Below are 22,603 nucleotides of genomic sequence, written 5' to 3' on the forward strand. Positions count from 1 at the left end.
TCTCAAGCTTCCAGAACAGCAGCTTTGAAGCTGAGCCTTGGGGGTCCCTCGGAGAAGGAAGAGGAAGAGGTGGAGGAGGTAGAGGGGAAGGGGAGCAGACAGACAGCAAAGCCACCCCCGCACCACCACTGCTCCCTGTGTGTTTCCCATGGGTTTTTTTAAATCTGCATCTTCTGTCTGAATGGCTATGGGACTAAGGGGAACTGTGTGTCTGGCAGAAAAGGGAGCTTTGTTCTGCGTGGGGAAGTTGTCAGATGCCACAGCGAGGCCCAAAGAACCACAGGGACCCAGAGCCCGCAAATGAAGTGTCAATACAATCAAAGGTCTATGAGGTTATTCACAATCGCCAGCAAGTGGAAACAGCGCAAGTGTCCATCAGCTGGTGAATAAATCGACAAAAGGTGCTCTACCCAGGCAACGGAATATTATTCAGCCATAAAGAGGACCAAAGTCCTGACACCTGCTACAACATGCAAGAACCTCAAAAACATGATGCTAAGTGAAAGCAGCCAGACACAAAAAGCCACATAGCGCATGATTCCATTTACATGAGATGTCCCGAAGAGATCAATCCAAAGACAGAAAGCAGATGAGTGGTTGCCGGGGGCTGGGCTGGGGTCGGGCAGGGATGGGAAGTGGCTGCCAGTGAGTGTGGGGGTTTTTTTGTGGAGGAGGGTGCTGGAAATGTTCTAAAGTTAATTGTGGTGATGGTTGCACAACTCAGAATTTACTAAAAAACACAGAATTGGAAAGCATGTGATTTATATCTCAATAAAGCTTTTCCATTGAAAAAAGCTGGTGAGAATTAAATAACAGATAGGATGATGATAATTTTTGAAAGCTGGAAATGATGCTTTAGTTTATAGCAGCAGCAGCAGGAAAATGCTATCAAAGGGAGTGATTTTCCACCACTGACAATGTCCTAAGCATCGCACATCCATCACTGTATCTCGAGAACAGGGTTTAAACCTTGTCCGCTTTACAGATGGAGAAACGGTCCAAGAGGAACCAGTGGCCACCTGAGGCCACACGACTAATACAGAACCAGCCGGGATCTGCACTCAGGTCTGATGAACTCCAGGGTCTGAGCCCTTCACCCCAGCCCCACCCTCCAGGCATATTTTCCCACCTCATGTAGGTGAACTCCTGGAATCTCATAAATCTCAAGAGAAAGCCGTAAGCCAGCACGAAGTGGAGGGGGCCAGGGGAGAAGGAACAGAACAAAACTCCAGCATTGCAAAAGCAGCTCTCACAGATTTATGGCTCCCGGCTGATCTATTAACGCATCACAACAAGGAGGGGTGAACAAATGGGAAATGCGGTGTGCCATTTCAGTAACAAACCATAAATAAACAAGCACCTGCCAGGCGGCTGCCCAGCCAAGGAGCCAGGACCAGGCTTTCTGCGGAGAGATGCAGGCTCCCCACACGACCACTCCCACCCTCACCTATGACCTGGGCTGCAGAGACACCAAAGGGCGCGCGGATGGGGGCAGCACAGCGCCAGCCCAGCCCCAGGACCCCAGCCGCGTTCAGGTGTGCAGGCTTCAAGGACGGGAGGGCGCACCAAACAGGTGTCCTGAGAGGTAGAGACCCATGTGTGGGGGTCAGGAGTGGGAGCTTGCACAGCAGGCTGCTCCGAGACCGCCTCCATCTGGAACTTCTCAAAGGCCCCGCCAGGGCTGATGTCACCGGCCAGAGCTGCCCCCTCGCCACAGTCCCACTCCTCGAGGGTCAAGGGTCCCAGGAGTTTGAGGCCTTCTTGTCTGGAACCACCCCGCCCGACACCCCTGCCTGGGGAGGTACAGCCACGCTTTGAAGGATGCCCAAGCCGCCACCTCCCTCTCCGCCCACTCTCAGGATCCCTGAAATCCCGGCTGCCAGACACCTGGCCCGCGGAGCAGGCAAGGGCGGAGCACGTGTCTCGTTCAGGAGGCTGTCTCGACCGTGGCGTTACTCTTTCCTAGCCAAGTGACCACGAGCTGCTCAGCCTACCTCGCTGAGCCTCAGTTCCGCTCAGAAAACTGAGTTCCGCTCAGTTCTGCTCTGCTGGGCAGACTGAAGGCGATCCTGCACGCGGCGCCCCTCGGCCGTGCGTGAAGCACCGGGTGCGTGTCATGTCAGAGGCCTTCCCCCTCTGAAGGGCGTTCCATGCTCCCTTAGAGGCCAGTGGCCAAAAGTGCTGTGTGTGCCATCGGACTGCATGCCCCTGGGGGTGTCCGCAGGGTCCCACACACTGGCCGGGTCACTGGGCACCTGGAGGTCAGTTTCCTCAAACCCCAAGCTCTGTCCATCCCCAGACCCAAGGCCCCGCGATTGGGGTTACCTGTCGGTGATGGGTGGCACAGGGAGGGAGTCCTTGGCCCAGGTGACCAGTGGGGGCGGAGAGCCCTGGGCCTCGCAGTCCAGGGTCACCTCATCACTGGCCTTGGCTGTGACCCTCAGAGGCTTGTCTGCGTCACGTGACCCATTCACAAGGATCCTGGGCTTGGCTGTTGGGAGAATCATGCAGGAAGTGTGAGCAGAGCAGGAAGCCAGGGGTTGCGGCCCAGAGGGGCCCAGCGCGGCTCCCCCAGGAAGCTCAGGTGGTACTGCTACCCCAGAGATGCAGAAGGTGGGTGGGCTCTATTATAATGGCAGAGTGTAGGTTTCAGGGTGGGCTCAGATCCCATGGTTTCCCCCAGTCATACCCCACCCTACCTGTCTACCCCATCCTCCCGCTGGAAGCTTGTCTTGCTTTGATGACCCTGACATGGTCCCTCCTGCCCCAGTGTCCTCCTCTTGCTTCTCTCCATCCTGCTTCCCTTCCCTGGGGACATTCTGGCAGGTTCTGTCCTCCCTCTCCTCTCTCTCCCTTCTCGCCCTTGATTATCCCATTTATTCTCAGGAATAAATGGGATTAACCATCAGATGATGCCCAGTTTCCCTCTGTGCCAAGGGCCCCAGGGAAACACTGGTTCCAAACAGTTCAACACACAGTTAATTATTTAATCACAGTTGTGACGGGCACTAAGAAAGGGTCATTCCAGAGAGTTCACAGCAAGGTGATTTGACTCAGCCTCAGAGATCAGAGATAACTGAGATCTGACTGACGGGAGAAGTAGGCTGGACCAGGTAAGGAAAGGGCATTCCAACAGAAGGAACTGCACATGCAAAGGCCCTGAGGCAGGATGGATCATTTAAGAAATTGAAAGGAGGCCAAAAGGTCTGGGCACAAAGAGCTGGGGAGAAAGGTGGGCGAAGGGGCTGCCAAGATGGGAGGGGGTCCAGTGTAGGGCCTTGTGTCTTTCCAAGGCTTGTTAATGTGACGCTTTCCCCCCAATCCGGTGACAAAGGGCTGAGTTGGAACCACTCTTAGAGCCTGCCCACACTACGGGGGACAGTGCTCTGGAGGACAGCTTTGGTGTACATGCCCTTCAGACGTGAGGAATCTAGAGGCAGGGTTGACGAGATGCAAGGAAGATGCAGGTGAGGTCAAATTGTCCATGCCCCTGCCTCGAAGCCTGCCAAGCCCCTCTCCCAGGACAGGGGCGGCCATCACTCACTGTTGACAGAAAGCTGCATCTCCTGGCTGGAGAAGCCCACGGCGTTGGTGGCTGTGCAGACATAGGCCCCTGCATCCTGGGCAGATGGCCGGGCGATGACCAGGGTACCATCCTTGCTCACATTGTAGTGGGGATCCCTGGAGGCCAGGGCATTGGTTTCCTGTGGTAGAGTCACAGGTGACATCAGCAGAGCCCACACCCCACAGCGATTTGCATCATTCCTCTCCCCATGATGCACTGGGCCTACCTCTCTGGTTACCTTTATGGTAACAGGCTTCACCTACCTTGGTCCAGGTGACGGTAGGGGTGGGCACTCCTGAGGCTACACAGGGGAGAGAGGCTGGAACGCCTTCATTGGTGATATGGTGGGTGGCAGTGGGCTGGATTCTAGGTGGCACTTTTAAAAACAAACCAATTTCATAAACCGAAGTTCATAGCAGCATTATTCACAACAGCCAAAAGGTGGAAACAATCCGAACAGAGGGTGATGGATAAACAGAATGTGATGTGTACATATGGAATATTTTCCAGCCTTAAAAAGGAATAAACATGTGATACGTGTTACACCATGGAGGAACCTTGAAAATATTATGCTAAGTGAAATAAGCCAGACACAGAAGGACAAATACTGTATGATTCCACTTACACGAGATACCTAGAACAGGCAAATTCATAGAGACAGGAAGCAGAATGGTGCTGGCCAGTGGCTAGGGGAGGGGGAAATGGGGAATTGGTGGGTACAGAGTTTCAGTTTGGGAAGGTGAAAAAGTTCTGCAGATGGATGGTGGTGATGGTTGTGAAACTGTAACCCATACGGTTAAAAAAACCCATCCTGAAACTGTGTTAACAGAAATTCTTGGCTTGTCTTACAGCTTGCTAAAAACCCCTCTGCTTGAGCCCGCCTTCACTGAGCAAGCTCGCTTAATTGTTTTGTTGCAAATTGCAGACCCTCCAAGCTTCATGTAGCCTAAACAATAAGATGTTTGTCTGAGTTGTTTTCCAGGAACTTGGAGTCAGCTGTGTCTAGTTTGAGCTCAAGCCAGCTAAGACTGGTTGGGACCACGGACCCTAAAACTGGGCCTGCACAGGTATCTGGTGAATGACCTTTTGACACCAGAGGGCCAAAAACCCCGTCAGATCATGCTAGGCGCCTCCATTTTTGAACATGCATCCCATGAAGAAGCATGTAACCCAGATACACCTGCACAGGACACTGACTACCTCACCTTTTCCCTACCTGCAATCACCCTTCCCCATGCCTAAGACCACCCTGCTTCCTTATCCCATAAATATTCCAAGCCCCTGGCCTTTGGGGAGGTGGACCTGAGGCTTGTTCTCCTGTCTCCTTGCTTGGCTGCCTTGTGAATACATCCTTTCTCCACTGCAAGCCTTTTGGCTTGCCGTGCATTGGGCAAACGAACCTGGTGGCACAACAATGTGAATGCCACTTATGCCACTTAATTTATGCCACTAAACTGTAGGCTTTAAAATGGTTAAAATGGTAAGTTTTATATTATGTATATTTTATCATGATTTTTAAAATTTTTTTATTTTTTGGCCGTGCCACGTGGCACATGGGACCTTAGTTCCCCGACCAGGGATCGAACCCGTGCCCCCTGCAGTGGAAGCACAGAGTCTTAACCACTGGACTGCCAGGGAAGTCCCTATTTTATCATGATTTAAAAAAAAAGAAAACAATTTTAACAGAAGAAGACAGCCACCACTGTTGTAAATTCATGCCCCCCACATAGGGCAGCCTGTGTTTAGGAACCAGCTGTGCCGTTTCTTAACTGTGGGACTTTGGATAAACCACTTAATCTTTTGGTACCCGTATTCCTTGATCAGCTAAAAAGCTAAATTAACCCTAATTCCCTGCTCACTCTCTGGGGATGGACGGATGAGAAACAGCAGAAAATAGTGTTCACAGGACACAGTGAACTTGAAAACAAGTGCAAAATCCGTCCTGGGCACCATCCAGATCTGCAGGCATTAAAACAGGGCGGGAGGGGGGGGATGTCTCCAAGAGCAGCAGGGGAGGGGGAAACGGGCATGGAAAAATCAGAACCAGGAGTGAAAGTCAGAAGCCAAGGGCTCTGACGGTAACACTCAGTTACTTTAGGGCGGGAAATGCCCTTCTGGATTTTCCCAGGTGGCCAAAGCCAGCAAGTCGATTAGCATTTGTTGAATGGAAATGAAATTAGCCAAGAGAGACGGGCTTGATCGCCACCGCACAGACAAGGCTGTGCGGCAGGGTGGGAAGTTAGGGGGTGAGGCTTTCTACAGAGGCAGCCTTTGCTGATCCTGTGACTTCGTGAGTTACCTCCATCTCGGAACCTCAGCTTCCTTAATTTCAAAGAAGCGTGGAGTCTTTTAAACCCACCTCTTGGAGCAGCGAGGAAAATTAGGTGAAACCTGCACACAGCCTCTCAGAGGTCCGGCACATGACACATGCCCAACCTTTGATCACTCTTATTAATTGGAATTATGAGGAGACAGGACAGCTGGTTTCTAAACCCAGCCTCCTTCTGAACCTCAGTTTTCCTCTACAAAATGGGGAATGATGAGTTCGTCCCGCTCATCCCTCGGGGTTTTAATAAAGCAAGTGAAACAAACAAACAAAAAGAGGATATTAACATATGCGGTAAATGACAAAACATAACCAGACTTAGTTTAAACTTCTTGTTTTACGTTAAAAAGAACGGTGGTACCCGGCTGGGTGGGTGAAGGGAAACAGGGACTCTCCAACGCTGTGGGTGGGGAAGTAATTGCGCAAAATACACGAAAAGCCCTAAAACTGTGCAATCTCTGTGAGTCAGAACTCAATTCCACAACAATAGTTTATCCTAGGGAAAGAATTGGTCACATGGGCAACGGTGGGGCATGAGGATGTTTATCCCCAGGTGTTCACGCTGGTGAGAAACAGGACACGAGGGGACAGGTTAGGTACTCCTGGCTCATCCAAACAGGGGACGTGCGGTCTTAAACCACTGCTTCTGAGTATTACTGACAGAAAAGAGTCATAAAATATTGTCACAAGAAACACTCAGGTTGCAAGACAGAAATATTACCTGGTTCCAGTTGGTTTCTAAATATTTCTATGTATGTGTACACAAAGGATATATACCTAATTTATATAAAGGATATATATCATGCAAAAATGATTTATATACAACATATCTAAAGAATATATATAATGTGTATATATATTATATATATATATACAGTGTGTGTATATGTACATGTGCAAACTCATGTGTGTATAAAGTATGAAAGATACACACCAAAATGTAAAATTATTCTGGTTCTTCTTAGCTACTGGTATTAAGGGAGGTTTCTTTTTGTTTGTTTGGTTTTGTTTTTGGGTTTTTTGGGGGTTTTTTTGGGGGGGAGGTGGTTTGTCCAATCTCTAAATTTCCTACAGTGAATACGTACTATTTGTGCAATTTGTCTAAACGAAGATGTTCAAGATCAAGCTCCCCCCGGGGGCCTTCCCCCATCGCATCGTGTCCCCCACCACCCCAGGACTCACCCTGGACAACCAGCTCCACGTCCCTGTGCTGAGAGCCGGCCGAGTTGCTGACCAAACAGGTGTACCTCCCTGCGTCCTCCAACAGCGCCTGGTCAAGGTGGAGGCTGCCATCCGCTCGGACGGAGTGCTGGCTGCCCGGTGGGAGCTGGTGAGGGCGAGGAAGCACCAGCTTGGGCCGGGGGCCCCGCTCAGAGCCAGCCAAGAGACAGCACTCCAGAAACCTCACGGCCCACCAGGCCAGCAGGGAGCAGCCTGGACAGAGAGGCCAGGGGTTTGGAGAGGGTGGGGGAATCTGGGGGGGCTTGATGCTCCTACCCCTTCCCTGATATTCATCCACCCCCCCACACACACAGACCCTCAGGGCCAGGTGGGCCTGACCCCCGGCCCCCCGCTGACCCCACTCTCCCAGGGCCAACTGGTCCAGGGCAAGACACCTGACCCAAGGGGGCTGATGGGAGCCTCTCCCAGGAGTGCAGGGTTGGAGCCAGAGCCTTTACTGAGTCGGGGCTGAAGCTCCAAGGCCCTTCCACACCGAGGCCACAGAGAGGAGGGACAGCCCCTCTGTGGGGAGAGAAAAGAGCCGTGCAGAGCGGAGCAGAGGTGTGGCCGCATCAGGTGTTGTCCCAGAGAGAGAAGCAGAGGAAGCAACTCCTGGCGGCTGCCCAGGTCTGTCCCCATCAGGACTGGGGTGGGGCAGGTGGCGCTGGTCCGGAATGGGGCCTGGGGCAACCTCTATAAAGATGTCCAGGGGCTTCCCTGTGGCGCAGTGATTACGAATCCGCCTGCCAATGCAGGGGATATGGGTTCGAGCCCTGGTCTGGGAAGATCCCACATGCCGCGGAGCAACTAAGCCCGTGCGCCACAACTACTGAGCCCGCGTGCCACAACTACTGAAGCCCACGCGCCTAGAGCCCGTGCTCTGCAACATGAGAAGCCCGCGCACCGCAACGAAGAGTAGCCCCCGCTCGCCGCAACTAGAGAAAGCCCGTGAGCAGCAACGAAGACCTAACGCAGCCAAAAATAAATAAATAAATTTATTAAAAAAAAAAAAAAAAGATGTCCAGCCAGTCCATCGTTGGTGAGGGGCCCGAGCCCGCTTCCACCGGGCCTGAGCCCGCTTTCAGCCCCCCTGTCTGTGTCCCTGTCCCGTGACCAGATTGCACATTCTGCACCCGGTTCCGGGCGAGGCTCCTTTCAGGCTGAGTGAGCCTGAGGGGGGCTCTGCTCCTCGCACTCGGCAGCTGGGCGGGCGCAGGTCCACCCAGCATCCCCGCTGAACTAAACAAGCTCTGCGTCTAGAGCCACTGCCTATCCTGGTGTGCACGAGGCCCAGGGCCACCCCTCCCCGCATGCCCATCGGATTCTACTGAGGAAGGCTCCTCACCGCCCCAGCCTACGCGCCCAGGCAGGGTCCTCCTCGGGGTCACATCTAATTACACCGGCTGTGGGAGGAGTCACCCACTCGAGCAGCCTCGGCAAAGCCTCCCTGCTCCGGGAGCTGGACCCTGTCTGCACTGCATCAGACACTGGAACAACGGGGCCGGGACCAGGGCAGCCATCTGGTCACAGAGTCACTGCCTCTCTGGGTGTCCAGCGTCTGCTGTCTGCTGGGGCGAGGGCACCTCTTTTATAGCTTCCAGGGCACAAGGACCGCGAGATGTCTGAGGATAGGCCAGAAGGATGGAGGAAAAGGGAGAGGCAAAGAAGGAGTGAATGGCAGAAAGGAAATAGAGGGAAATAAAGAAAACCAAATGGATGGGAACGGACAAAGCAGCCCCTGTGCACCCAGAAGTGTGCCAGGCAGCCGGGGCAGATGTTCAGCCGCTCGGGTCACGTCTCTGCCCTGGAATCATCCGAACGGGGGTGACGAATGCATTGCGTCTGTGCCCCCGCCCACAGCACTAATGATGCACAAGCTCCTCCGGCCAAGGACTCTAGAGGGTGAAGGATGCTATCAGTGCGTTATCAGAGAAGGTTCTGGAAAGAAGCAGGAAGGAAGAGGATGTTCCAAAACAGGGGAACCGCAAAGCAGAGACCGAGGTGTGAACGTGACAGTGCGCTCCTCCCCTGCACCCAGAGGGGCCCTGCACTCACGGGCTGGCCGGCCTTGAGCCAGCGCCTCTCGGGGCGGGGCCTCCCAGCCAGGATGATGCAGGGCAGGGACACGGGCTGCGTCTCCAGCACCCGGACGGTGGGGGCGCTGCTGGCGACCTGCGGAGGCGCTATAGGGAGAGGAGACAGTGTGGGTACACGAGACTCCTGTGGGTGGACGTCCGGGGGACAGAGGGCCCCACTCCCCACTGTCTCCTCCCCAGGGAACCAGGGGAAGCATCAGGACTGGGGACCCTAAAGGGTCAAAGGGCGCACTTCTTGGGGCACACTGCCCAGGAAGTAGGGGTCCAGATGCTCCTCCTGGAGAACCTGGCTGTGGACACACCTGTCCAAAGGATGGTCAGTCATGGGGGGGTGTCTCTGGGGGTACCTGGTGTCCCCCCCAAACCCTCCTCTCCAGATCCACCAGCGAACCGTGTCCAGTCACAAGGAGGTGGGCCTCTGCCTGGACCTTCCCGAAGACGTTTTGAGCTTCACAGACATACGGGGCCTGGTCTTCGGGAATCACACCTGAGGGGCAGGAAAGAGGCAGGCCTGACTGTCAGAGCACATCACGGCCCCAGCCCCCACAGGCTCCAGCCCCCCAGGTGCAGACGCGCCCTTGTCACAGTCTGGCCCTGCGGAGGTTAGGTAGGAGGGCTGGGATGGCAGGGAGGAGAGGGATGGGGGATACAGCCAGGCCTTGGAAGGGTGAGAAGGCCTCAGCTTGTTCATGTGTAGCATGGGGATAATTTATCAATAACTGCACCCTGTAGTGTGATTGGGAGGGGTCAATAGATAATGCAAATACATTGCTCAGCATCCGGCCTGGCACACAGTAAATAGAAGCAGTAGTAGTGACGATGATGATGATGGTGATAATGATGGTGGTGATGGTGAGGATGGTGAGGATGGTGATGATGATGGTGGTGGTGGTGATGATGATGGTGATAATGATGGTGGTGATGGTGAGGATGGTGATGATGGTGATGATGATGGTGGTGATGGTGATGATGGTGATGACGGTGGTGGTGATGGTGATGATGGTGAGGATGGTGATGATGATGGTGGTGATGGTGATGATGATGGTGATAATGATGGTGGTGATGGTGAGGATGGTGATGATGGTGATGATGATGGTGGTGATGGTGAGGATGGTGAGGATGGTGATGATGGTGGTGGTGGTGGTGATGGTGATGATGGTGGTGGTGGTGATGATGATGGTGATAATGATGGTGGTGATGATGAGGATGGTGAGGATGGTGATGATGGTGGTGGTGGTGATGATGGTGATGATGGTGGTGGTGGTGAGGATGGTGATGATGGTGGTGGTGGTGAGGATGGTGATGATGGTGATGATGATGGTGGTGATGGTGAGGATGGTGGTGATGGTGAGGATGGTGATGATGGTGATGATGATGGTGGTGATGGTGAGGATGGTGATGATGGTGATGGTGGTGGTGGTGATGGTGAGGATGGTGATGATGGTGATGATGGTGATGATGATGGTGGTGATGGTGAGGATGGTGATGATGGTGGTGGTGGTGAGGATGGTGATGATGATGATGATGGTTACCACATATGACACTTAATATGTGTCAGGAACTCTGCTAAGGGATTTACGTGTATTATTCACGCAATAGCTCCTTAAGGTGGCCTGTTATTAAACCCAGGTGGTAAGTATTGTCATTATCACTATTGTGACCAGTTCAGAGTAGTGGGATGACGTGACCAGAGTCACCCAACTGAAATATGACCCTGCAACAGCCTGACCTATGGTCAGCACTGGGGGTCAGGGCCCTGCTCCCGGCCACCCAGTCTGGGGGCTGAGGGTGTCGGAAGCCATTCTGTCTCCCCTGCCCACCCTCCCTCAGCCCCAATCTCTTACTTTCAAAGAACAGCACTCCTGAATCGGGCCGCCCACTCCTGCTGCCCTGCCCGGGCCCCAGCGGCTGGCCATCTCCACGGCGCCAGGTGACCATAGGCGGTGGGTGGCCCGTGGCCCGGCACGCCAGGAGGGCGCTCCTCCCCAGTTCCACGGTGACATCCTGGGGCAGCTCGGTCAGCTGGGGCGCATCTGCAGAGAGGTGAGCAGTCAGCCTCGCCCAGCGGCTGGACCCGCCCAGCCCCCAGGGCACTGCCTCCCCGCCCATCGCTGGGGGGTTTTTCCCTCTTCCAGCCGCGCCCTCATGAACCTGACTCATATCCAGGGCTCCCGGGGCCAACTTGAGTTTGGCAGGGTCCACCCTGAAGAGCTCCTGAGGATGGTGAGGCAGAGCAAGTGCCCTTTGGCAGGGTGAAGTCCTCATACCCTACATGGGGTCTCAGGGACCCCGCTTTGCCCAGCCAGACAGGGGAGCAACATTCCTGTTTCTGCTGGTTACACCGCCTGGGAAGCCCACCTCAGAGGGGCTGCAAGTCACCCTCAGCCACAGGAGCCCCACCAGCTCTGAGCGTCACCTCCCTTGCCCTCTTCCTGGGCCACGGGAGCTTCCTTTCACGGGTCTCCTAGACTCCGGCAACCATTTCCCAAAGAGCCAACTTCGTGGGGAGAGTCTAGCTCATCTTTACCTTGCTTCATCCTTCTCTGCTGTTGAACGTTTTGTAATAAGCACATAAATCTCTACTACAAAATCAAAACAAGCCTATTAATAACTTGACCTTATACTTTATGGTCCAAATGGGACACTTAAGAGTGAAAAGAGCCATATTAATAATTACACCAGGATAACAGATGCAAACAAGGGCAGCCCTGCCCACCTGAGTTATAAAACATCCAAGCAACACACGAGGATTTATTTCCTTAACTTTTGCTCCACACACTCTAAATCCCATGCCCTTCCACAAGGTAACCACTGTTAATGGTTTGTAGTGCTTCTTCCAAACTTTTTTTCTAAGCATTGTCTTACTTTTATGATTGGGGGAGGGGGGGTGGGCATGGAAATAAGTTATTTCCCAAAACAGAAGCTCATGATCCTTTCCACCTTTCTGCTGGCCAGAAGCAGGTCCAACGCCAGACAGGTCCAGGCCCTGTTCCCTGCAGCTTCTGGGCACTGTCATCAGGTCCCTGTCCCCAGATCCACAACCAGGAAGGTCCCCGGCCTCTTTTGAACCCATTGCGTCCAGCATTGTGGAAAAATCTCCACCTCTTTTGTTCTTGCTGTCTCTCTCCAGAAATCTCCCCCATCCATCCAAATCATGACATCAAATTTCCCTCTTGGCCTCAGGGAGTCGGGAGGTTCCAAGGAGATAGAAGCACAACTTGGAAAATCACTGCAAGGAGGAAGACAGTCTTGGACCCAACCTCAGACACCACCCGCACGTTGCTTTTCTTCCTCATTTGGGGCCTGGCAGCTGCCTCGGCTCAGAATCCAAGAAAGTCTTCCATCCAGGTGCCTCAGATGGCATCACTGGTCCTGCAGAGCCTTGGCCCCGGGGGCAGAGCTTTGCTATTCCCCTCTTCCCATCCTGAGCAGAGCCGTGGCTCAGCTCCAGGGCCAGGTACCCCCAGAGCCTGCCTGCCCGGCTCTGCCCAGCCCACGGCAGGGCCCAGCTCAAACCTCCCTCCTCCAGGCAGGCCTCGTCCTGAATTCCTCCCCTGAGAGAGGACAGCTGACTTATAATAGTAAGCAAATAACATGTACAAAGGGTAGCATTTGGAAAACCTACTAAGTGACAGGCATGGTGATGGTGCTTTTAGAGTTTATTCGTGGCCTCAATAAACTGATGAAGTGGGCATTATCACAACCCCATTTTACAGATGGGGAAACTGAGGATCAGAGAGATTAAGGAACCTGCCCCAGGTGCAGCTCAAAGTCAGTGGCAGAGCTGGGATCAGAGCCCAGGTCTGGCTGCTGCTAAGACCCAGGCTCTCAGCCACCGCACCCCCGTACCCCCTAGTACTCAGGGGTAACCTGGCATCTCTTCCGTCTTCTTTCAGAGGTGAATCCCGACTCACATCCTGCCCAGAAAACTGTGACTCCGTCTCCTGTGCAGCCATCCCCCTGCTCCTCATTGAAGTCCCCCAAATAAGGCGGGACCTCAGAACCCTGTACACCAAAGCTGCAGGTCCTCTGGTCTCCTCATTGTGCAGATGGGAGACTGAAGCCCGAGGGAGGGGCGGGGCAGGGGCAGGGCGGGGGCGGGGCCCACCCTGATCCTGCAGCATGTCGGGTGTGGGGACGGGTTCCCAGCCCCATGCCCTTTCCAGGGTCCCATCGCGAGGCTCAGCCACCTCTGCTTTCGGGCCCAAAGACCCCTCCTCACAGACTCTCAGGGGACCTTCGGCAGGGAGGGATTGTGAGCTGGCTCCGCAGCCACCAGATTTCCCCACGGACAGCCCTTTCTGCCTTGACCTTGGGCAGGTTTCCGGGTCAGGAGCTGCGAGTGCCCAGAGACAGCTAGACATCACAGCAGCTGCCGCGCTCCCTGGAGAGGCCCAGGTCTCATCACCTGACAGCTGCGGCGCTTCTGCGGGGACGCAGCTCTGTGCGGGGGAACCGGGAACACCACAGAAGACAGAACAGCCCCACCAAGGATGCCAGCCACCAGGCTGGGAGGGGGCAGGACAGGAGTGTGTGGCCAAAGCTGAGACTTCCTTTAACAGCACTGCTGGGCCACTCCCTTCACCCCTAGGGATTTCCCAGCGAAGTGAAATTGACAGAGGTGATGCCATCCCTTCCTCTTACTTGGGCCCCAGGGCAAGGGACACCAGCCTGAAGGCCGGAAGCCTGGGCAGGGCCCCCCTGCTGCCCCTGCCCCACTGGACACCCGTGGATGAACCCCTTCACCACTCTGAGCCTCAGTTCCCCATCCAGAAAGAGGTAACTATTTTTACCCTGATTCCAGTACCTTAAAGTTCCAGGACTCTTTATCATTGTCTGGAGACCCTGTAGCCCCCCAGCCTCCTCCACCATCCCCCCAGTTCCCGTGGCTCAGAGCCCTGGGGCAGAGCTGGTGGGGAGGCACCAGCTCAGGAAGGAGAGCTCCAATCAGTCCTGACTCAGTTCAGTCAGAAGAGGGAGGGGGGGGTCTCAGGCCCAAAGACTGTCTAGACAGGCAGGGTGGCCACGGGAGAGGGTGGCCTCAGCCCCTGCCCTGCACTTAGAGGGAATTCCAGGGCATCTGTGAATGAGACAATGCTGGGGATGGCCTCCGAATCCGCCTCCCGGGAAGACTCCTTTCCCCATAGAAAGATCCTATGGTCGAGCCTGGAGCCACAGCCCCATTGGCCAGGGCTGCAGGATGACTTTCCTCCCTAAAAAAAGATTTTAAATGATATTTTATGACCGTTTATAAAGACAAACACAATCCGGATTCGTTTTTAATCTACTTATTATTCTTCACTTTTTTCTTCTGATGGCAATAAAATCAGAGCCCTGTCCAGCAGCCCTAAAAGTATCACGGGCCCTGGGCCCTCGCCTGTTGTGCCTGATAGAGAAGCCACCCAGATACTGACCACACTGGCCACAGAGCCCAGCTCTGCTTCTCTCCTGCTCCCCCAGGCTGGCCAGGGGGTCTTTGCTCCCACAAAAGCACACCCCCTGCTCCCCTGCTCACTCACCCAGCAATCAGGGGCTTCCGAGTTGGGAATAAGAAGCAGAGATTAAAATGAGAGGATAGAAAGAGGGCTGAGTGAACAGCCATTTAGAGAGAAATCCAGCAGGGCAAAGGGAACTTAGCTCAGGGCAGTGTTAAAGTAACAGAAAGAGTGGGACTTCCCTGGTGGTCCAGTGGTTAAGACTCAGTCTGTACTTCCACTGAAGGGGGCACGGGTTCGATCCCCGGTCAGGGAACTAAGATCCCGAATGCCGAGTGGCGTGGCCAAAAAAAAAAAAAAAAAGTAATAGAAAGCGCACTGAGCTCCAGGAGCGGGTGCCAACCGTGGAGACCAGTCACCAGCTGTGTGATAATCACTCCGCCTCACTCTGCCTCGCCAGGCCCTTGTCAGCCTGGTCCAGCCCACGGGCCGTGTATTGATTATGCATTCTATTCAAGCCCTGAGTGAAGCACATTATCTCATTAAATCTTTCAAGGACCTTGTGAACAGCCTCTATCAGTATCATCCCCATTTTACAGATGACGAAAGTGAGGCTCAGAAAGGTAAATAACTTGGCCAAACAAGCAGCAGGACCAGGACATTGATCCAGGACTCTTATCAGCCGAATGCCAGGTCCAGAGGGGATGCAAAATCACCTCGCAGGCTTGGTACACAAATACAGGCACCTGCTGGCAGCACAGGAGGAGGCTGCCGTCCTCCCTGTGCCCCAAATACCACCAGGATGCCAGTTCCCAGCTGAACAGCAGGACGTGGGCACAGTGCCCACCTGTTCTCAGCCCTGGCAGGCTCTGCCAGCCTGGCCAGGAAGGTTGCACCACAGCTGCCACCCAGATGGGCAGGAAATTGAATTTCCCACCACTGCTGCCAGGCCAGCTCACCCCAGACACACAGGTGTTGGGCCACTGTCCATGCCGTCCCTGACCTCAAGGCCAGAGGCCACCAGTGGCGCCGTGCCCCAGAAGCCTGCCTCTGGGATGCCAGCCATCCCCCCCACCTCTCACCTGGGGAAATGGCCCCAAGACCAATGGCTAACAGGTGAAGGAACAGGCATGTCAGCCTGGGCCCCAAAGAAATAAGGTTTTGCTGGACAGAAATGAGACACAGAGCAAAGGATGACTGCTTGTAACCACGCCAAGGGCAGCCCTCCCTGGAGCACCCTCTCTGCTCACCCAGAACCTACTGACTAATCACAATGACAGTGACATTTGTCAGAGCCCGTTGTGTCCGAGGCCTTTCTTATCTCTCACTCACACAACATCCAGAAATATCTTGCGGCTGAGGAGCCCGAGGCTCACAGTGGGGAAGCAACATCCAAGCCCACCTTGCTGGGAGCATCAGGATCAAGTCCAGGGGCTAGAGGCCCGGACCCTGGGTTCAGATCTCAGCTCTGCCACTCACCAGCTGTGTGACTTTGGGCAAGGCACTTAACCTCTCTGTGCCTCGTTTTCTCCATCTATAAAAGGGATAATGTAGAACCCATCTCAAAAGGTTGTTACGGGGATTATATGTTAGTACATGAAATGCGCTTAGAGCTGGCCCTGGCATGTGGCAGATGCCATGGAAGCCTTATTATATTTTTATTATCAGGCTCTAGGCCTATGGCTTTCCACAGCCACCCCACCCCACCCAAGAGCTCAGCAACACACTGCACTCTCGATAGGGAAAGTCTGAGCACATCAATCTCCTCCTTAGAAAACTCTCACCGCCTCCACAGAACAAAGCCCAAACTCCACCAGGCTCCCTAGCCCAAGGCCGGGAGTGACCCAAAACTGGGCAGCTGCCCCGGCCTCCCCTCCCCACCCTCTCTATGCCTCACTTGCTGCCTTGCTTCTCTTGCCATGGGGAGATCGGCACATGCTGTTCCCTCTGCCTGGAACACTGTTCCCTCTGCCTGGAACACTGTTCCCCAGCTCGTCACCTGACTGTTTCTGGGTTCAGCTTACACATTACCTCCTCCAAGAAGCCTTCCCGGCCTCCAGTGTTGGCTTAGCCCCCTTCTCTGGGCACAGGACCCAAGGATGCCACTTCCAAATTCTCAGTACACTGAGTGTTCTAATGGTCTGTTTACCATCTCTCTTCTGGACACCAAGAACAACACAAAGGCAGGTGCCATTGTAGCCCCAACACAGGGTCTGGGGCACAGGGCCTGGCTATCAAGTGACCACATGTTGGAGGAATAGATGATGGAACAGATGGGGAGGATCCCCAAGCCTGAGTTGGCACCATCTCCCCCAGGGCCAGACCCTCCTGACTGAGCCTCACTGGGGAGCCCCTTGGCCATCCCACCCGGCCCAGTCAAGTCCATTCTCTATTCTCTGCACTTCCCTGGAACTCCCAGCACCTGTCTCTCCCATCATGGCCGCAGTCAACCCTCAGAGCACAATCCGCTCCAGCTCAGCACGCCAAGGAGCTGTGCCCACAACTTCCGAGCAATTCCCAGTGCCCAGGATCCAGGCCTGGAACTTAGACATCATGACAATCACAGCCAAGGCCATGTACCAGCCACAGAAGAATTCAAACTTCCCATCTGTAAAAAGGGGATAATAGCTTCTCCCTTTATTAAGCACTCGCAATGGGCCAAACCCTGTGCTAAGCATTGTGTGTCTGATTTCATTGAAGCCTCACAGCCACCCAACAAAGGAAGTAGTGTGGTCAGCTCCATTTTACAGATGGGAAAACTGAGGGTCAATGATTTGACCAAAGCACATAGATGGTAAGTGATGAAGACAAGACTGGAACTCAGGTCTCAGGGATGACGACACCCATGCTGGAACCAAACTATCTCTGTGATGGGCAGTGACCCCTGCCTCTTGGGATTCTCACACTTGAGTGGTCCCTCCCACTCACCACATACCAGTGTTGGTCTGTGTGACCAACAGAATATAGTAGAAGTGATGGTATGTCACTTCCAAGACTGCGACTGGTTATAAAGACTGCAGCTTCCATCTTGGATGTTATCTCTATCTCTATCCCTCTTGACTCACTTTCTCTGGGAAAACCCATGTCCCAAGAAGCCTTCTGGAGAAGCCTATCTGGGTAAGGGACAGAAGCCTCCTGCCAACAGCCACATGAGTGAACTTAGGGTGGATTCTCCAGCCCCAGTCAAGCCTTCAGATGACCACATCCCCGGCCAAGGTATTAACTGCCATCCCATGAGAGACCTGGAGCTAGAACCACCCAGCAAAGCCACTCCCAGAATCACAGAATCATGAGACAATAGATGCTTATTGTTTTAAGCCACATAGTTTTAAGGCAATTTGTTACACAGCAAGAGGTAACACATACACCATCTCCCTCTAAAATCCCCATCCCACGTGCTCTGGATCCAAATGATGCAAATACCCCACTGGCAGGCTACATGGTACCACTCTCTCCTCCCTGCTCAGAAATAGGGCAGGTGGTGGGGGACGGGGAAGGGGGAAGGCAGGAGGGGCAGGGCAAGTGGGGACAAGGTGTACACTCACGTCCAACCTCCAGCCGGATTTCTGCAGAGGCATCGCCAAACTCATTGACAGCTCGGCAGGTATAGACGCCAGCATCCCTCTCCCGGGCCACCGGGATTCGCAGCATCCCAGAGCTGGAGCCCTCAGAGGCCAGGATCATTTCAAGACCCTCTGGACCAAAGATGAGAAAACAACAGGCAGGTACCCATGGTTACCACAGGAGGCCAGGGGATCAGGCTGCCTTCCTGACCCTGGGTTCCTGCAACTCCACAAAGCAGGGACTTTGGAGCGGTGTGGGTGAGGGAAAGATTTCCCCCCAGAATCAGGACCCCTATTGTTTAATGAGGACAGATTTTTAGTTTTGCTAAATGTAAAGGGTTCTGGAGATGGATGGTGGTGATGGTTGTACAACAATGTAAATATACTTAATGCTACTGAACTGTATACCTAAAAATGGTTAAGATGGTAAATGTTATGTTAGGCGAATTTTGTCACAATTTTAAAGTCAGCACCCTTGGGTCCAGCTCCCTGAGCCCCTTTGTTGACCACGAGTGAGTCTCAGCCTGTTCCCCTGCATGCGGCAGGTTCATCACCCAAGAACTCCTTGCCTGGGCCTCCCTCCTGGATCCCTACCCTCTGCTCAGGTGCAGACTGAGGCTTGGATCAGCTCTGGGAGGAGCCCAGGGTCACGGAGACAATCACTCTCCCCCCAGTTCTGCCTCTTTGAGGCCTTATTCTCATTTCCCTTGTGCACTGTTCCCCTACCCCAACTCCAGGCCTCCCCCTCCTGAGGCCTGAGGGACCACCCTGATTCTGAACTCTTTTTACAACTTAATATTTTACACTTAAAATTGTGGTACATACATATACATAACACAAAATTTTACCATTTTAAGCATTTGGAGTGTCCAATTCAGTGGCATTAAGTTCATTCACATTGTCACGCAACCATTCCCACCACCCATCCACAAAACTTTTTCATCTTCTTAAACTGAAACCCTGCTTATTAAACACTAACTCCCCATTTCCCCATCCCCCAGCCCCTGGCAACCACCATTCTCCTTTCGGTCTCTATAAATTTGCATATTCTAGGCATCTCATATATGAGATTCCACTCAAATAACTGGAATCATTTAATACTTGTCCTTCTGTGTCTGGTTTATTTCACTTAGCATAGTGTTCTCAAGGTTCATCTATGTTGTGTCAAAACTTCACTCCTTTTTTCCAAATTAAGAAAAATTTTTTTTCTTTTACGTTTTTACTACTTAAATACACCAGACTAGAGCAAATGTCTCTGAAAATATCACAAATAAAAGATTTTTTTCTCCATTCAGCATATTAGAAGTAGGGGGAAATTTCTACACAGCAGCTGCTATGAGCCTGATTTATTTTCCTTTTTTTTTTTGCTTTTTTTCATTCTTTTTTTTTCTTTGCCATAGGAGTCAAATTAAGAAAGAATTTAATTTAATTTTAAATAAAACTCATAAATTTTATTATCTTAACCATTTTTAAGTGGCAACTGTATTCTCATCATTGTACAGCTTGAATTTCATTCCTTTTTAAGGCTGAGCAACATTCCATTGAGAGATCCCCCTTTATAAAGGGGCTCCCGGGCTGGGCTGGTAGAGCTCTCAGCCACCACAGGCAGTGACCTGAGCACAGAGTAAGGAGTCCTGAGGCCTCTGCCACCACTAGCTGGTGACCGTGGACAAAATGCTCAAACTCTGAGCTAACTCTGCCTGTCAATGTCAAGGTGAGGCTCTGACAAGATCACAGACAGGTGTTGCAAAGGCTGGAGTGCATCCAGGTGGGAGGTGCCTGTGCTTGAGAAGGAGCCCAGTGTTCTGCCCCTGGAAAGTCTGAGGCAGGAGCCCCAGGACCCAAATCCACTGGTGCGGGCGCAAGAGCAGCTCCTGTCATTCAAACTCCAGCTCCGCGTCTGGCACAGACAAAACCCTCTACACTCGTTAACTCAGGAGAGCCTCAGAACAGCCCTCTTACCATTACTGCTAGCTCTCAGATAACCACATCGCCATCATCGCCATCATTAAAAACACTGAGCCCTGCCCGTGTGCCAGGCTCGTCCTAAACAATTTGCACATACGGACTCATTTAATCCTCATACAACCACCTATCTTTGACTTTCCAGCTAAGGAAGCAGGCTCAGAGATACCAAGTCACTTGTCTGAGGTCACCCAGGGGAGCCAGAATTCAAATCGAGGTCTATTCTAGATCCTGCTCCTAACCACGGAGCCAACCTGCATTAGCTGCGTGGACGCCGGCCTGGGGATGGGAGTGGGGCTGCCAGAAACGGTCCTCTCTCTCCAGACACCCCCGGAGTGCCCCCCACGACCATCCTGGAAAGCTGACCCTCCAGGGCCCCTCCCCCCACCCAGTGTACCTCGATACCAGATGACCCGGGGCGGAGGCACCCCGGACGCCTCACACGCCAGCACCACTTCCTCCCCGACGGCGGCCAGCACCACGGCATTCATGGCCGAGACGGACGGTGGGTCTGTGTGGGGAGCAGATGGGGAATTGGGGACCAACCCGCAGACTCCCTAGAGAGAGAATGCAGCTGGGGGAGGGGCGGCGGGGACAAGGTGGGGCTGAGCACCTGCCTCCTCCCCATCCCCCACCAACCGGGACAGTCACCCGAGAAAGATGTAGCCTCGGCTGGTTTCTAAAAAGCCAGTTACTCCCGGGACCAAACCCCGTTTTGTTCCTCATTGATCTTGAGATAAAAGCCAAAATCCTACAAGGTTCTAAAAGGCCCTACAGGGGCTGCCTGCCCCTCCCCCGCCCCCTCACTCCAGCCAGCCTCCTTGCAGCCCCTTGGGCAGCCCAGACTCATTCCCACCTCCAGGCTTTTGCCCCACCCGATCCCTCTGCTTGGAACGCTGTTCCCATTCCCATCTGCGGCAAGGGTCTGGTCCTGTGTGTACCAGCCGTCTCCCTCTCTGCCCAGGGGCACGTCACTCCATCACACCACCCTGCTCTGCGCTCGTTCTAGTACCTTCACCATCTGAAAGCACCTTATTTATCTGTTTGCATGTTTGCTTTGTGCCTCCCCATTAGAATATAAGCTCCACCCAGATGGGGACCCTGTGTTCACTGCTGTAGCCCCAGTGCCTGCCACACGGTAGATGCTCAACAAGTATCTGGGGATGGGAGGGAGGGAGGGAGGGTGGGCTGGAGATCCTTCTCCTGCAGATACCCTTGACCCAAGTACCTGCATAGTAGAGGATGACCGTCTTCTCGTCTGTGCCAACGTCATTAGCAGCCTGGCAGCTGTAATTCCCAGCATCCTCTGGGGCCACTCCCTGAATGATCAGGGTTCCCTGGGCATCCACGCGGACTCTGGAGTCGTGCCATGAAACGTGTTCAACAGCAAGGGGCTGGTTAGGTCGGGTCACATGGGGTTGCCCCAGTCATTTTTAATAACAAATTAACTAACGACATCACTGGTGACACCATTCTACACTGACCGCTTGCTCTGTGCCAGGCTGTGTGTTCAGCACTTTACGTATGTTCTTTTTTCATTCATGGGGCTCAGAAAGGTATGGTGACTTGCCCAAGGTCACACAGCCTGAATGGCAGAGGCAGAATTCAAGTACAGGTCTGTTGGGTTCTGCAGCTGTAGCTCCTGACTCCTGAGCCCACACTGTTATGTTTCCCAAGTGATCTGTCTCCTCAGCCTCAAATCATCCCAGGAAGAAGGCAGGGCAAATGCTACTCCCCCATTTATATTAATAGTTAAGAAGACTGAGGCTCAGAGAGGTCCCCTGGGAGTCCACCTGTTCCCAGTCCCAGACCTCCAAGCCCTGAGCCCTCACCTGCTGTCCTCTTGCAGAGCATGACCCTCATGGCTCCAGGAAATGTGGGGTGCAGGGTATCCAGACGCCGAGCAGCTGACCCTCACCTCCATGCCCTGGGAAAAGCGCTGTGACCTGGTGTGGATGCTGACCTGTGGGGCCTCTGTAGTTCAGAGAGTGGACAGGTGGGGAGGAGCTTGTCAGAGCAGTTGTGCTGTCCCAGGCACCCAGCCCTGGGCCCCCGGCCCCTCCCGGCAGCCACAGACGGTGTAGACAAAGGAAGCAAAGGTCCCAAGGGGCCTGCATCCTTGGGAGCGGCTTGCTGGGGAACTGGGGAGTGTTGCCAGGCAGCCTCCCAGGCACATCCCCAGGCCACACGGGGACCTGAATTCCCAATACCCCCCAGTGGGAGGCTTGAGCTCCCTGGATTTCTGCTCTGACCTGAGCACCCTGAAGAGGCTTAGGGAGCTGTCGAGATGCCGGGGCTGGAGACCTGAGTGGACCTCAAGGTCTGCCCAAGTATTGGCTGCAAACGTAGGTTCTATCCTGGCCCTCGGAAAGCTCACAGTGCAGCGGACTTGTCACGCTCAAACAGACATCGTGGGCCATCTCACCTAGACA

The 22,603-nt window shown here is 53.7% G+C and overlaps 1 protein-coding gene across 1 annotated transcript in view; it reads right to left on the reverse strand.

Moving 5' to 3' along the window:
* The window catches only part of HMCN2 (hemicentin 2), a 154,508-nt gene that overhangs the window by 92,604 nt on the left and 39,301 nt on the right, over positions 1 to 22,603 (reverse strand). Inside the window, exons 12-22 of the mRNA XM_082468057.1 lie at positions 22,004 to 22,145; positions 21,400 to 21,527; positions 20,569 to 20,682; positions 18,189 to 18,338; positions 11,053 to 11,241; positions 9,600 to 9,695; positions 9,168 to 9,295; positions 7,074 to 7,218; positions 3,829 to 3,941; positions 3,545 to 3,704; positions 2,326 to 2,491 (exon numbers count right to left, since the gene is read on the reverse strand). Of these exons, the coding sequence (XP_082324183.1) occupies positions 2,326 to 2,491; positions 3,545 to 3,704; positions 3,829 to 3,941; positions 7,074 to 7,218; positions 9,168 to 9,295; positions 9,600 to 9,695; positions 11,053 to 11,241; positions 18,189 to 18,338; positions 20,569 to 20,682; positions 21,400 to 21,527; positions 22,004 to 22,145 (1,531 nt within the window). The remainder of the gene's footprint in view (positions 1 to 2,325; positions 2,492 to 3,544; positions 3,705 to 3,828; positions 3,942 to 7,073; positions 7,219 to 9,167; positions 9,296 to 9,599; positions 9,696 to 11,052; positions 11,242 to 18,188; positions 18,339 to 20,568; positions 20,683 to 21,399; positions 21,528 to 22,003; positions 22,146 to 22,603) is intronic.

This window comes from Balaenoptera physalus (genome assembly GCF_965194825.1).
Source record: "Balaenoptera physalus genome assembly, chromosome: 7".
In the NCBI taxonomy this organism is placed as follows: Eukaryota; Metazoa; Chordata; class Mammalia; order Artiodactyla; family Balaenopteridae; genus Balaenoptera; species Balaenoptera physalus.